The sequence below is a fragment of the Phaseolus vulgaris genome, chromosome 1, assembly GCF_051622355.1.
Source record: "Phaseolus vulgaris cultivar YP4 chromosome 1, ASM5162235v1, whole genome shotgun sequence".
Classification (NCBI taxonomy): Eukaryota; Viridiplantae; Streptophyta; class Magnoliopsida; order Fabales; family Fabaceae; genus Phaseolus; species Phaseolus vulgaris.
In genome coordinates, this window is record NC_143498.1 from 45,999,661 (window position 1) to 46,012,678 (window position 13,018).

The window sequence follows — 13,018 nt, forward strand, 5'->3', positions numbered from 1 at the left end:
AATATAAAGAGAGTGAATAAACAACATCATTTGTTCATATTCAGTGTTGGGAGTACGAATAGTATCGTTTGCAAATTGTTTTTGATCGATATTATTTTTTTTGGATAAAATTGTCAACGTTCGTAATTAGAAAAAAACATTGATAATAATTCCAAAAGTAAGAACATAAATGAATCCAATATTATTGAAGCCATGCGTCAACCTTTGGTAAATTAAAATTGGAATATTATAAAAGAAGTTGCACTTAAGTACAAGAGTAAAACATGGTTGTTGAATTGTACGAATGGATGGTGGTCTTGTCATTATGCCTAGGTTTTACTCTTTTTCAGTGTATGCATTTTTCTTCCCCACTTACAACCTCCCTCAATCGCCATCAATTCTCCATTAAACAAATGGCCAAGGTGACTTCATTGCTTAGCCTTACTCCCACCAAAAAAATTTGATATCAGATACGCAGCCACCAAATTACTATTTTTTGTTTCAGTACTACATTCAAATTTCAAGAATCAAATACTATAACTTTCTTATACCTTCTACGCACCTTTCCTTTGTTACTGGGGGAAAAGACAAAAACAAAAACATGATCATATCTTTATTACTAATATCTAATTTGAGTCTATATATAGAATGCTAAATTTTATACAAGTTTAATAAGAATTAACGTCGTTACCCAATTCAAAATTTAATTTTATCCTATTGAGATCCATTATCTTCTTTCTTCAATACAGGAAAAAAATAATTCAAACTGATTAAAGAAGTTAGTTAGTTAATAATACTTAATTATAATAACTTTTTTAAGAAATAAATATTTTTCCGAATTATTATTTTTGAAAATTAAAAATGTTGTGAACTGGATATAGGCTTGATTCTCAAATAAGAATTGGGCTGAGAGGTACTGGGCCGAAGAAGACAAATTCGGCCCGATTGAGAAATAGAAGGAAGAATAATAAAATAGATATAAAAAAAGAGAATGAAATAGTAGAATTTTGTGTTGCGTTTTGTAGTGTGGAGAAAATGGAGGAGGAGGGTGACATATACGACGGTGCTAGAGCTCAGTTTCCTCTGTCGTTCGGGAAGCAATCGAAACCTCAAACGCCTCTTGAAGCCATCCACAATGCGACACGTCGTTCCACTTCCACTTCCAATCCCAATCCCAATTCCTCCAACCCACTTCCTTCTCTCTCCTCCTCTTCCAGGGAATGGCTCAATGCCCTCCGTCCTTCCAAAAACCCGATTCCACCGCCGCCTCCCGATCACGACGATGCCCCCATCGTCGGACCTCCTCCGCCTCCGCCCTCAGCTTCTGATGACGAGGCCGAGGACGGCGACATGATTGGCCCGCCCCCGCCGCCACCGAACGCGTCGGAGTCCGAAGATGAATCGGATGAAGACGAGGTAGGGACCCGCTTCCGGATTCCTCTTACCAACGAGATTGTTCTCAAGGGCCACACCAAGGTATTCCTTCCTGAAATTAATGAAAAATAATATATATTTTTAATTCTGATCACCACACTCTAGGGTTTTGAATTCTAGCTTTATTAGTCTCTAGAATTTCAATTGGTGGGGGGTTTACACTTTTTTTAAGTCTTACGGTAATCCATTGATCCCCCAAGGGTGCGCGAATATCGTAAATTACTTCAGCTTAGGTATAAGTTCTGGGCTGTCTGCAATTAATTATTCTATTTTTAATGAGTGGGGTCATGATGTGAAGTAAAAAAGCTACAGCTACTGTAAACTATAAAGATTCTATGAAGAAAATCAAATTGCTACTAGAAATAATTCACATTTTTTCATTGGTTCATTACACATCGTAGAACCCTAAATTAAATAGCCAGGGATTGGATGGCAACCCTGTCCGTGTCATTATCTACTTTTTAGGGATTTATAATTAAAATTTAAATACATAATACCCTAAGCCCATCCAATTTAATTTTTTAACCATTGAGGTTTATCGGCAGGTTTGCGCCTTCCTAGACCAATCTTATCAGGTTACAATACAACAACTAAGTACTTACTGAACTAGAACTAAGGTTTTAAATCACGGTTTGCACTGTGTTTGACGTATGTGGCCAATGTGGCCTTAATTGCAATCATAGAGACTTGAAAAACCCTTAACCTTCACTATGCAACTGAAATTCTAGTCGTGTATCATTTTTCACAATTTTGACTAAAACACAACAAGACAGGTCCCAGCTACTTTAATGAGCACCTGCTGTCAAAATCTGAAAGTAATAGGAAAGGAAACCAGTTATATTTGGGGCAATTTGTTAATGACCTGGGAAACTTTTAACAGGTTGTGTCAGCTCTTGCTGTGGATCATACGGGATCAAGAGTGCTTTCTGGAAGCTATGACTATACGGTACGAATGTATGACTTCCAAGGAATGAATGCTCGATTGGAATCGTTTCGGCAGCTGGAGCCATTTGAAGGTCATCAAGTTCGCAATTTAAGCTGGAGTCCAACTGCAGATCGCTTTTTGTGCGTGACTGGATCAGCTCAAGCAAAGGTAGTGCAAGGCATCATTTTCTGCTAGTTTTTTTTCTGCTAATGTGTGATTTTTGCGTTAACTGTGTTTTTCATCCTTCTACCACAGATTTATGATCGAGACGGGCTTACTTTGGGAGAGTTTGTAAAGGGAGACATGTATATTCGTGATCTAAAGAATACCAAGGGCCATATATCTGGGCTGACATGTGGAGAGTGGCATCCAAAAACTAAAGAGACCATTTTAACATCATCAGAAGATGGCTCGCTACGCATATGGGATGTTAATGACTTCAAAAGTCAGAAGCAGGTTTGGAAAATTTATCTTAGTCTTCCGTTGTAAAGGTTTTTTCATTGGAGTAGTTCCATCCACAGTGATTTTGTTTGTACTTTTAATCTCTTTATGGGATAAAGATTTCAAACAGATATGGAGGAGGGTACTTGGATTTTCTTAAAATAAAACTTTAGCCTTCATACAGAAAAGTGGCTGAAAGAATATCTTGTTTGTGGCATTACTTTTACTATTATTGGCTGCTATTTTGCTTTTAGGTTATGAGGAAATCATCAGCATTGTCTTTTTAAAATCCTTTCTTCTGCTCTGTTTTTGGTACAGATGGGAAAATATTATTGAAAATTTTGATAAACTTGTGGTCATTTCTTTTTTACAATTTTCTAATGTTATTTAAGTTATGGTTATGATTCAATGGTTAGGTCATTAAACCAAAGCTTGCAAGACCTGGAAGAGTTCCTGTCACCACATGTGCATGGGATCGTGATGGTAAGTGCATTGCTGGTGGTATAGGAGATGGTTCGATCCAGGTATCTTTCTATTGCTCTGATATTACCAAGCAATAAAGTCAATAGAGAGTGATTGTAAGCATAGGCTGAAACAGTGGTAGCTTTTAGCTTTCTCCTTATATTTATTGGAACTGTCATTAATTTTAACAGATTTGGAACATTAAGCCTGGTTGGGGGAGTAGACCAGATCTACACATTGAAAAAGGTCATGAAGATGATATTAGTGGTCTTAAATTTTCTAGTGATGGGAGAATCTTATTGTCAAGGAGTTTTGATGGTTCACTGAAGGTAAATAAATGTTCACATATCTGAAATCTTCTTATAGCTTGTTGCTATTTTCTGTTAGACGTGCATTATGTCTATCAAACCTTCCTGACTGTTGATTGACCAATGAATTATGCCTCAGGTTTGGGATCTACGCAAAATAAAAGAACCATTGAAGGTATTTGAGGATCTGCCAAATCACTATGGACAAACAAATATCGCCTTCAGTCCCGATGAGCAACTCTTTTTGACTGGAACATCTGTGGAAAGGGAGAGCACGACAGGAGGTTTATTGTGCTTCTTCGATAGAGTAAACCTTGAGCTTGTTTCAAGAGTTGGCATATCATCCACTTGCAGTGTTGTTCAGTGTCATTGGCATCCTAAACTGAATCAGGTAATAACTCAATATCATAGTTATTTTACCAATTTTCTGGTATGATCTTGCATTCTCTGTACTATATTTTTTGTCGTGCTTATAATTCTTTCTGAACTTGCTTTTATTTGTATAGATTCTTGCAACTACTGGTGATAAAAGCCAAGGAGGGACTCACATACTATATGATCCAACCCTAAGTGAGAGAGGAGCTCTAGTATGTGTTGCACGTGCACCAAGGAAAAAATCAATTGATGACTTTGAGGCAAAACCTGTCATTCACAATCCTCACGCATTACCATTATTTAGAGATCAACCAAGCCGAAAGCGTCAGCGAGAGAAAGTACTAAAGGATCCATTTAAGTCCCATAAACCTGAATTACCAATTACAGGTCCTGGATTTGGTGGACGAGTTGGTACTAGTCAAGGAAGCTTACTGACCCAGTATCTTCTAAAGGTTTGTCTGTTTTTTGAACATTTTTGTCTAATTTTTCTTGACTTCCCAGTTTTTTCATGGTTTAGATGAGAAAGTGGAAGATACTTACATTTAGGGTAATTGCAGAAAGGGGGCCTGATCAAGGAGACATGGATGGAGGAAGATCCAAGGGAAGCTATTCTGAAATATGCTGATGTTGCAGAAAAGGAACCAAAATTTATTGCTCCAGCATATGCAGAAACCCAACCTAAGCCAGTTTTTGCAAAGTCAGATTCTGAGGATGAAGAGAAATGATTAGTTATGTAGTTATTGTATCAGAAGAAGACGGTAGGCAAGAGTGTACTTTATTTCGTGAAGTGGAGAGCCATCATCTCAACGTGCAACTGCCTACCCTTCTCGGATAGTTTCATTAAAGCGCCTAGAATGATTCTGCTGAAATCGTTAGCTCTCCAATGTTTTTAGTAATCTTATTGGGGAAATGGGTTTTCATGTTTGTACATTAGTCATATGTAAAATTCAATTTTGCTAACTATTAATATGCTGCACTTACAAAATATAGATAATGAGTTTTGTCTTCGCGTGATACATCAGAAACAATCTTTAATCGGGAGGTTATATTGGTGTGACCAATTCGATTTATTGACCAGCTTGTTAACTCTAAAATGTGAGATGATTGATTTTATAATTGGTCCAAAATTTATGGGAAATAAGTAATAAGAAAAAAAAATGCAGCAGACTAACTAATAAATTATGTACCGACACTCTAAAACAGGTGTAAACTGTTATGTAAAAAACTGTTTTAGACCATTAAATTTGTGTATTAACACTACAAGAAAAACCTGTTTTACCCATGGATTATTACCTATGGATTTTTTTCCATGGATTATTACCTATGGATTTTTTTCCGTATGTAAATTGGATTTATTTACCGAAAAGTTGGTAGGTAATGTACTACCGTTAAAAAAGCAAGAAAGGAGAGAAGCAATAAGCATTGGCCAACCTTATGGAGGTAGGTATTGCAACAAGTGAAGTTAAGGAGGGGGAAGGATTATGTGGTTTGTGGTGCAGGTAGGAAGGAGGAAGAAAATGAGGTGTAGGAATCTAGAATCTCCTATGTAGACAATGTAGTTTTTATATAGCTTTGTTTAGAGCACTAGCAGCAGAGTAGGCTATGCTAATACACTATGAATCAATGCCAAGATGTTAAGAAGGGCAAACTGCAAAAATTATGCAAGTGAAGGAGCTGTTCATTGGATTTGCTAGGTATGATATGCCAGTTTCTTTGTAGTGTATCTGCTGTAGAATTCTCCAGCACCTACATCTGCCAAATGTGCCAAGGTTGTGGAGTGCTACACTATTTGCAACACCTCAGTTTTGCTCTGATAGTTCGTGTCAATGTTGGTGGGTTTTGAGTTTTTTTTTTACGGTTAAAAAGCAGCTATAGTAGGTTGCATTTTTGTGAAGACTACACAGTTGTTTAGGCAGTCAAGACTACAAAAAAAATGCCTAATTTAAATTTAAAGTATCATACATTTATATAATAATACCTCAAAAATTCTTTATTGTTGTATTTGTTTCAATGCAATAATGTTTTGCTATAGATATTAAATTGACTATCTCCTTATACTAGTACTTCTTATTATAGTTGTCATTGTTTTTTATAACATAAGATTGTGTTCTAAGAATACTGATATTGGGGTTTCTAAAGTCCCTTTGCCTCACAAAGTTGTCATATTGATTATGGTGCAAACAAAAAGTTGAAGTTAATATTTTGAATGATGTTTACAGGTAGCTTAAGTATGAGCAGAAAGTGGTAAAGGATAATCCTCATCCAAAGTTATCGCAAGTATGAGCAGAAAGTGGTAAACCTCATCCAAGGTGATCTATCAATCTATTTTTCTAAAGTATTGTGTGAATTTTTATAAAAAAGTTTCATATATTTCTGATACACTGAAAGATAAGTATGCTTATTAAAGGCCATCATTTTCATTTGTTGGACCTAGACATTCCTTACGTTTAGGGACCCTTTGTATCATTGTTTTGATGCATTATTTATTCTCTCCAACCCATGCCCACCCCCTAACCCTCCTCTTTCATCTAAATGTGGTAATGTATTTCTTCCCTCCCTTTCTTAAACATATTAGACTAGTTATATCATCTTATTAAATCTTCTTTAACAAGTATTTTAAGAAGTTTTTAATTGTAAAAGTTATAAGTTTAAAATCTTCTTTAACAAGTATTTTAAGAAGTTTTTAATTGTAGAAGTTATAAGTTTAAGCTTTAACTTTTATATATTCTTGGTAAGGTTAGATTGTTTGCAAGTATTTACTATTAATAAAAAAAAACATTTTAATCCTAAAAAAGTCTTACAAAAAACTTTCATTAAAGATAGTGTAAATTTATATTATAAGTCAAATTAATTAATCACGTTACATGTTGATTATGTCGAACTTGGTCTTTTATCTGATAGTGTTTACTTTATATGGAACCTTGAAGGTTATTATTGGAGAAAGCAGGTAACAAGTCCAAGTACAACTATCCAACCAACAACAAGCATCGATATCAAGACATTGATTATGTACATTATTAGGAGTTTTAAGTTTTTTATTTTGGATTATGTTTTGAATTAGGATTATAAGTTGACTTACTTTTTTATTTATATTATCTTTGACTTATTTTATATGATGAGACTACATAAGTGGATTTGAAATTAATTGTATTTTATTTTATGTTAGATGTATTGGAAGATGATTAATTGTTGTATTGAATATTATAGGTTCAATACAATTGGTAATAGATGGTTTAATTTGGAAAATTTTGATATGTTGGATGTTTTGGATAGTTGAATGTTTCATTATGCAGGAGTAAACGATTTAAAAAAACAATTCAATTAATGCTTGAATAAACATTTTGATGCATGCAGATTTACCTATGGGTTTACCCACTGAATGTAGGTGTGAATTACCTACGGACTGTTGTCTTAGGTATTACCTACGGACGGCTGCTCCTGGGTATTACCTACGGATTGTTGCTCCTGGGTATTACCTACGGATTGCTGTTTGTAGGTATTACCTACGGACTGCTGTTACCTACGGACTCATATTTCATAGATAAATTACCGACGCCAACATTACATACGAATTTTTTTTCGTGGGAAATCCGTAGATAATGCTGATTTACCTACGGATTTCTGCTGTTACATACGGATTTGGTTCGTAGATAAATCAGTTTTTTTTGTAGTGTAATTTATTATATTCATTTTTATTCTATATGTAAATTTGTTATTGTTGAAAAGAATGTTGAAGACGTAATGGCTGGACAAAACGAATCAAATCCTTTTTAATTGTCTAATTTTGTAACCACTATTATTTGTTACTTTAAATGCTTAAAATACATTCAAAATGGATTGATAGTGATTAGGCACACTGATAAAACAAATGTCCAATAAATCCGGCATGTATTCATTTTATTTTTACTAAATGTGCAGCACAATCTCTCTTCTCTTCTTTTTATCTCTAGTCTATTGAAGATAGTAAAATGCATGTAGCTAAAAGTTTGTTCAGCAAAACTAAATATGCTTATACCATTTTTTCTTAACAATATATTGATTTATAATAATAATAATAATTATTATTATTATTATTATAATTAAATAAATGTGTTCACCCTTATATAATAAAATAAAATTACAATGAAGCACGTCTAATAGGTATATACATTAATTAAATAATGCTCTTATGTATTTAAAAACAAAAACAAAAGTTAACTTATCAATAAAAAAATTAAGGTTAATGCATGACATCATTATCAACTTATGCTCAAAATCTTCCGTAGTTAATATTATTTATTAATAATAATAATTAACTATAATATTTTATCCATTGTAAAATTCTTTGATGATAAGAGCATTTTAGAAGGTTATTTAAAAATAAGAATATCCAATGTTATCAAACTAAAAATCCAACTTTAGATAGCTATTTTATATTAAAATAATTTAAATGGTTTCCATATTGTCACATCGTATTTAAAGTAATTGGATTTTTTTAATAGTGAAAAAATTAAGCAAATCGTATTTTTATATTTTCCAATTTAATTTGTTTTTTCTTCCAATAAAATATTCCTTTAATTTTTAACTATAAATAATAAAAAGAAGATCTCAGTTGTAAACAATTGTAGTTTATAGAACTTGTTTTTAAGAAATCTTCCATGTCATATATATATCTTCCAATGAAAAAAATAATTAAGACCTTAGTATCTTAAAATAAGGTACCTATAAATGACTTTTCCATTAAAGATGTTGTAACAATATAATTCATATAAAATATAAAGTGATAAAAGTGCAGATGAATAATAAGTAATTATTCAGTCAAGATGTCAGTTTGTAAAAAATTAAGAAGGGGAAAAGGGGAACATGTGCAACTAAGAATAAATAAGGGTAGTTTAAGAAAAAAGAAGATAAATAAAAAAAACAGTCATTAAAAAATACCAAAAGAAAAATTTATGAATACAAATATATTTGGTGTTGTTTTGACATGTTAAGTTCTTTCACCTATATTCTGTCCCTTCATTTAGAGGACATGTTGTTCTCCCTTATTTAGTTAGGCACACACCACTCAGTTTGAGAATCTATCATTATCAAGCCTTCATTGAACTTAGTCTCTCTCTATAATATCAAATACGATTAATTTTTACTACATATTTATCTTTAAGGACCGAATATAAGTATATACTTGTAATTCTGAAAAATAAATCAAATAATTATTGAATAGTTGCATTCTTATGAAACTTTAACTAACAAACGAAAAGTAAATGTTTTCAGTTACGATTAGATTATACAAAAGGTTGAGAAGTTAATATTTCACTAATTAGTTTATCTATACAATTTTATTGTTTTCCATTTCATAAATACTTACAGAAAAAAAAATCATCTTAAATAAAGATCAAAGAACTGGTGCAAGTTGACGATTTTGATTAAAGAATAAAATATGATTTTGAACTTTTCTCCATATCTATAAATATAATATTTGAAATAGCACGAATCGAATTTAATGTGTGTCATTACCATAACATTTCTCAACAAATACAAAACAAAATTTACCAATAACTAAGGAAATAAGACATGGCAATCATTTAATAAAGACACGTGGTTGGTTCTATTTATGCATGTGATGACAAGTTTCTTTCTCTCATAAGTTCCCTGCGTATATCTGGCTCATACCTTGCACTTCTTTTGTCTCATTTATTAGGATTCTAACATTAGAAACCTTCTAACACAACACTTTCATGTTTTTTAGGACTTCAACAATCACCAAAGAAAACAACATCTGCACTTTGACCAAGAGAGTTTATAGGATCTCACCACACATTCATTCCAATTTCAAAATTTAAAATTTAAAATTTCAATTTTAAAATCAATTTTTAATCATATTTTACTATTTATGTATCTTTATTGATATATTCATTATTCTATTTTGTTTATAAAGACTAGTTGAAATTTGTCTGACTCGACAAGTCAACTTAGAGCATGAAAAGGCATTACCCAAAATGTGATAACGACAAAAGCAATCATTAACTGTTTTGAGGTAGTATCTGGGTTGAAAATTAAATACTCAAAAAATAAGATTGGAGAGTGGGGAATCGATCAAAGGTTGTTATAGCTACGTCTCAATTCTTAATTGTGATATGATTAAGGTCTCGTTCGTTTATCTAGAAATGCCTATTGGAGTAATCACAAAATAAGTAATTTTTAGAAAGGTGTGGTAGATAAGATAAGGAAAAGATTGGCTAGATAGAAAGGTAAATTCTTGCCCATGGCAGGGAGGATCTATATTATAAAGTGTTGAACTTAAAGTTAGATTTCTAAGATTATTTTCTTTATCTCTATCTAAAAGTAACACGGTGAACCAGTCAGTTGAGTGGGTCAACAATAGGTGGATTTGGAAGATGGGTTGGAGAAGGAACTTATTCGTGTGGGAGGAGAATCAAGTAGCCCATTTATTACGTCTCTTGGAGAAGAAATCTTTCGTTGAAGATGTTGAGGATATAGGTGGCTTTGGGGGGAAGATGACCCTATGATATATACAATTAAGTCAGCATATGAGATACTAAGAAAAGAGTTAGTTGATAAGGACAAAATTATGTTTAAATACTTTTGAAAGGTTAAGACCCTCCCCTCGACACAGGTGACGGTTTGGAGGGTGCTACAAAATAAGCTAGCCACGAAGGAAAATATTAAGAGAAGAGATATATCTTTAGATAATGATTTTATGCGTAATGTGTGGGGAGATTGAGGAAACAACAAATCACCTTTTTTCCAGTTGTAAGATTGCTTGGCTGGTGTGGTGTTTACGTTTCTCATTGCTAGGAAATTATCATTGTTTGGCATTATGAACCCGAATCTCATTTCCTTCATTTTAGGTCTTTTAATGTATCTGAATCTAATAGTAAATTAAGGGAAAGTATGAGAAATTTGGAAACATAGGAACAATGTCATTTTCAAAAATGGTCGAGATCTTTACTCTAGCATAATTAAAGACGTGATCTTGAATTTCGTACAAAGAAAGACATGTTGATTTTCAATATTTTGAATGGTGTATAAATTTCATTACTTGCTTGGATTTTGTAAAAAGTGTGATATGTTTGATTAGTGTGATATGTTTGATTAGTGGATCTTGTTGGTGATATATATACTAATTAGATAACTTCTCGTATGATATGAATTTTAGGTGATATAGTTAAAGATGTTACAAATACTCTTTAGATAAACTAATTTAGATTAAATTACTTGCAAATGTATTTCTTAATCTGAATATTTATGAACCTTAAATCGAAACAATTTTAATAAATTCAAAATCTCAACTACTTTGTTTAATATCTATTTGGAACAAAATGATCTTATATTTATATTTTGATTTGTTTCCACTAATTCATGTTGCAATTTATGTTTTTATTTATATTTATTCGATGTAGAATTTTCAACACTCTCACGCCGAGACCCTCCAACCTGTGCGTAGAACTATATATTTATGGATGGTCTGATAAGTCCAACAAATTTCATTAGGATAAACTATAAATGGCTTGATACCATATTAAAAAATGGAATTTAAGCATAACTTAACCTTACAAAATTGTAAGATTTATACTCACTTATATAATATAAAATGTGTTTATCCACTTACATCGTCTAATGTTTTTCGTAGCAACTACTAGTTACATAATCTCTACCATCCAAACAACTTCTAACACTATGCGTCTATAGCACTCATTTGTCTCATTATCATACAAGTTTATTTTCCTGGTAACAAAATTAATATATTCAATTTTATGATGTCCTTTTTATTAATTACTTTATGGTTTTATTATTATTGTAATTCAAATATAATAGGTGAAATTAGTCATTTTTCCTATAATATAACTTTTTTAATTAATAAATATAAAACTGGCTATCTAAATAAAACTAGTTTTTTTTACATATGTATGTCCATTCTATTGCCTAACATGGTAAACTGGTACTGCATCCATGCATATGGTTGGATTTTCATGACTTGATCTTATCAAGAATTGCTTTGAGCGTATCAACCGTCAAGGGCTTTGTGTAGTAGTCATCTAGTCCTGCTTCCATGAATGCTTCTACATTCTCTGCACCATGTGATGATGACACACCAACAATCATGTCACGAATGCCCATTGAACGAAGTTGCTTTGTTGCCTGAATAAGAACATGCAACAACAAAATCTCAGTATAACTTACACATGCATGCATGCACGTGCTTTGAATTTCCTAGCACCAACGTTATGAAATTAATTAATTGCGTACCTCAATTCCATTCATGACAGGCATGTCTTTATCCATGAGAATTAGGTCAAAACTTTCACCATTGCAATGAAGGTCCACGGCTTTTTTGCCATTTTCCACCGAAGCAAGATTTTCCACCCCAACTTTTTTCAACAGCGCTTGATGAGTCATTCGATTTACTCTATCATCATCTACAACAAGTGCTTTCAATTGGGAACTTGAGTTCTTTGGTTTCATTATATATGTCTTGCCTTTGTTTTTGCAGATGTCACTCTCTCCCTGAACAACAAATAACAGCTAAATATGCATTTCAATTCAAATTATTCATTGTCCATAAAAAAAATTGTTCTTCACCTTATGAAAACAGTTGTCCTTTTTGTCAGCAAAGAATGTGGTTAACATTAAAGGAGGTACAAAGTACAAACCAATAAAAATACCTTAAAGCTAGTACTACAGAATACCCTATGCAGCACACGTAACCCGCAGACTAAACACCAGAAGAATGTAAGAACCCTTTGGTGAAACATAGAACTATGTCAATCATCCCAACATGTTACTAATATCCCACCTGATGTATACCAGTGATTTGGTTTCAGATTATAAATATTTCAAGTATCATATATGAAAACTGCGAAATATATTTGTGTATGAATGAAAGATGCATCTGCTAAATACGTATTATGAAGATATCATGATGATGTGGGTGTAAATTCACCTGCACCAGAAGTATCTTCTCAAGATCTTGGTACTAGAGCAACAATGAGTAGAAGAGGAAGAATGACGAATAACTTGGAGCAAAGATATGAGTTTCAAGGAAGATATGGCAGAGCAAGAATGAGGGCGAAGAAACTATCGATGTGTGAATATA

The 13,018-nt window shown here is 32.6% G+C and overlaps 2 protein-coding genes and 1 long non-coding RNA gene across 3 annotated transcripts; 2 read left to right on the forward strand and 1 right to left on the reverse strand.

Annotated features, from left to right (window-relative positions):
• Positions 1–823: 823 nt before the first annotated feature.
• On the forward strand, positions 824–4,940 carry LOC137814345 (Transducin/WD40 repeat-like superfamily protein). Its single transcript, XM_068617032.2, has 8 exons — positions 824–1,455; positions 2,294–2,506; positions 2,594–2,794; positions 3,196–3,303; positions 3,433–3,570; positions 3,689–3,940; positions 4,056–4,376; positions 4,482–4,940. Exons 1-8 carry the CDS (start codon positions 1,015–1,017, stop codon positions 4,647–4,649), a joined length of 1,842 nt encoding a protein of 613 aa, XP_068473133.1. The 5' UTR covers positions 824–1,014; the 3' UTR covers positions 4,650–4,940.
• Positions 4,941–6,034: 1,094 nt separating this feature from the next.
• Positions 6,035–7,069, forward strand: LOC137816197 (uncharacterized). Its single transcript, XR_011081780.2, has 2 exons — positions 6,035–6,233; positions 6,852–7,069. It is a non-coding gene; the product is annotated as an uncharacterized LOC137816197 (long non-coding RNA).
• Positions 7,070–11,637: 4,568 nt separating this feature from the next.
• On the reverse strand, positions 11,638–13,007 carry LOC137816198 (two-component response regulator 24). The gene is made up of 3 exons (XM_068619278.1): positions 12,866–13,007; positions 12,172–12,429; positions 11,638–12,063 (listed from the first exon to the last, which is right to left on the reverse strand). The coding sequence occupies exons 2-3, from the start codon at positions 12,385–12,387 to the stop codon at positions 11,893–11,895; spliced, it is 387 nt and encodes a 128-aa protein (XP_068475379.1). The 5' UTR covers positions 12,388–12,429; positions 12,866–13,007; the 3' UTR covers positions 11,638–11,892.
• Positions 13,008–13,018: the final 11 nt, after the last annotated feature.

Excerpts from the sequence above, each read along its gene's own strand:
- LOC137814345 (XM_068617032.2), top strand. The coding sequence starts at position 1,015 with ATGGAGGAGGAGGGTGACATATACGACGGTGCTAGAGCTCAGTTTCCT. Across the intron at positions 3,304-3,432 it reads TAGGAGATGGTTCGATCCAG|ATTTGGAACATTAAGCCTGG; the intron begins GTATCTTTCTAT and ends TAATTTTAACAG. Across the intron at positions 4,377-4,481 it reads TGACCCAGTATCTTCTAAAG|AAAGGGGGCCTGATCAAGGA; the intron begins GTTTGTCTGTTT and ends GGGTAATTGCAG.
- LOC137816198 (XM_068619278.1), bottom strand. The coding sequence starts at position 12,387 with ATGAAACCAAAGAACTCAAGTTCCCAATTGAAAGCACTTGTTGTAGAT. Across the intron at positions 12,064-12,171 it reads CTGTCATGAATGGAATTGAG|GCAACAAAGCAACTTCGTTC; the intron begins GTACGCAATTAA and ends GTTCTTATTCAG.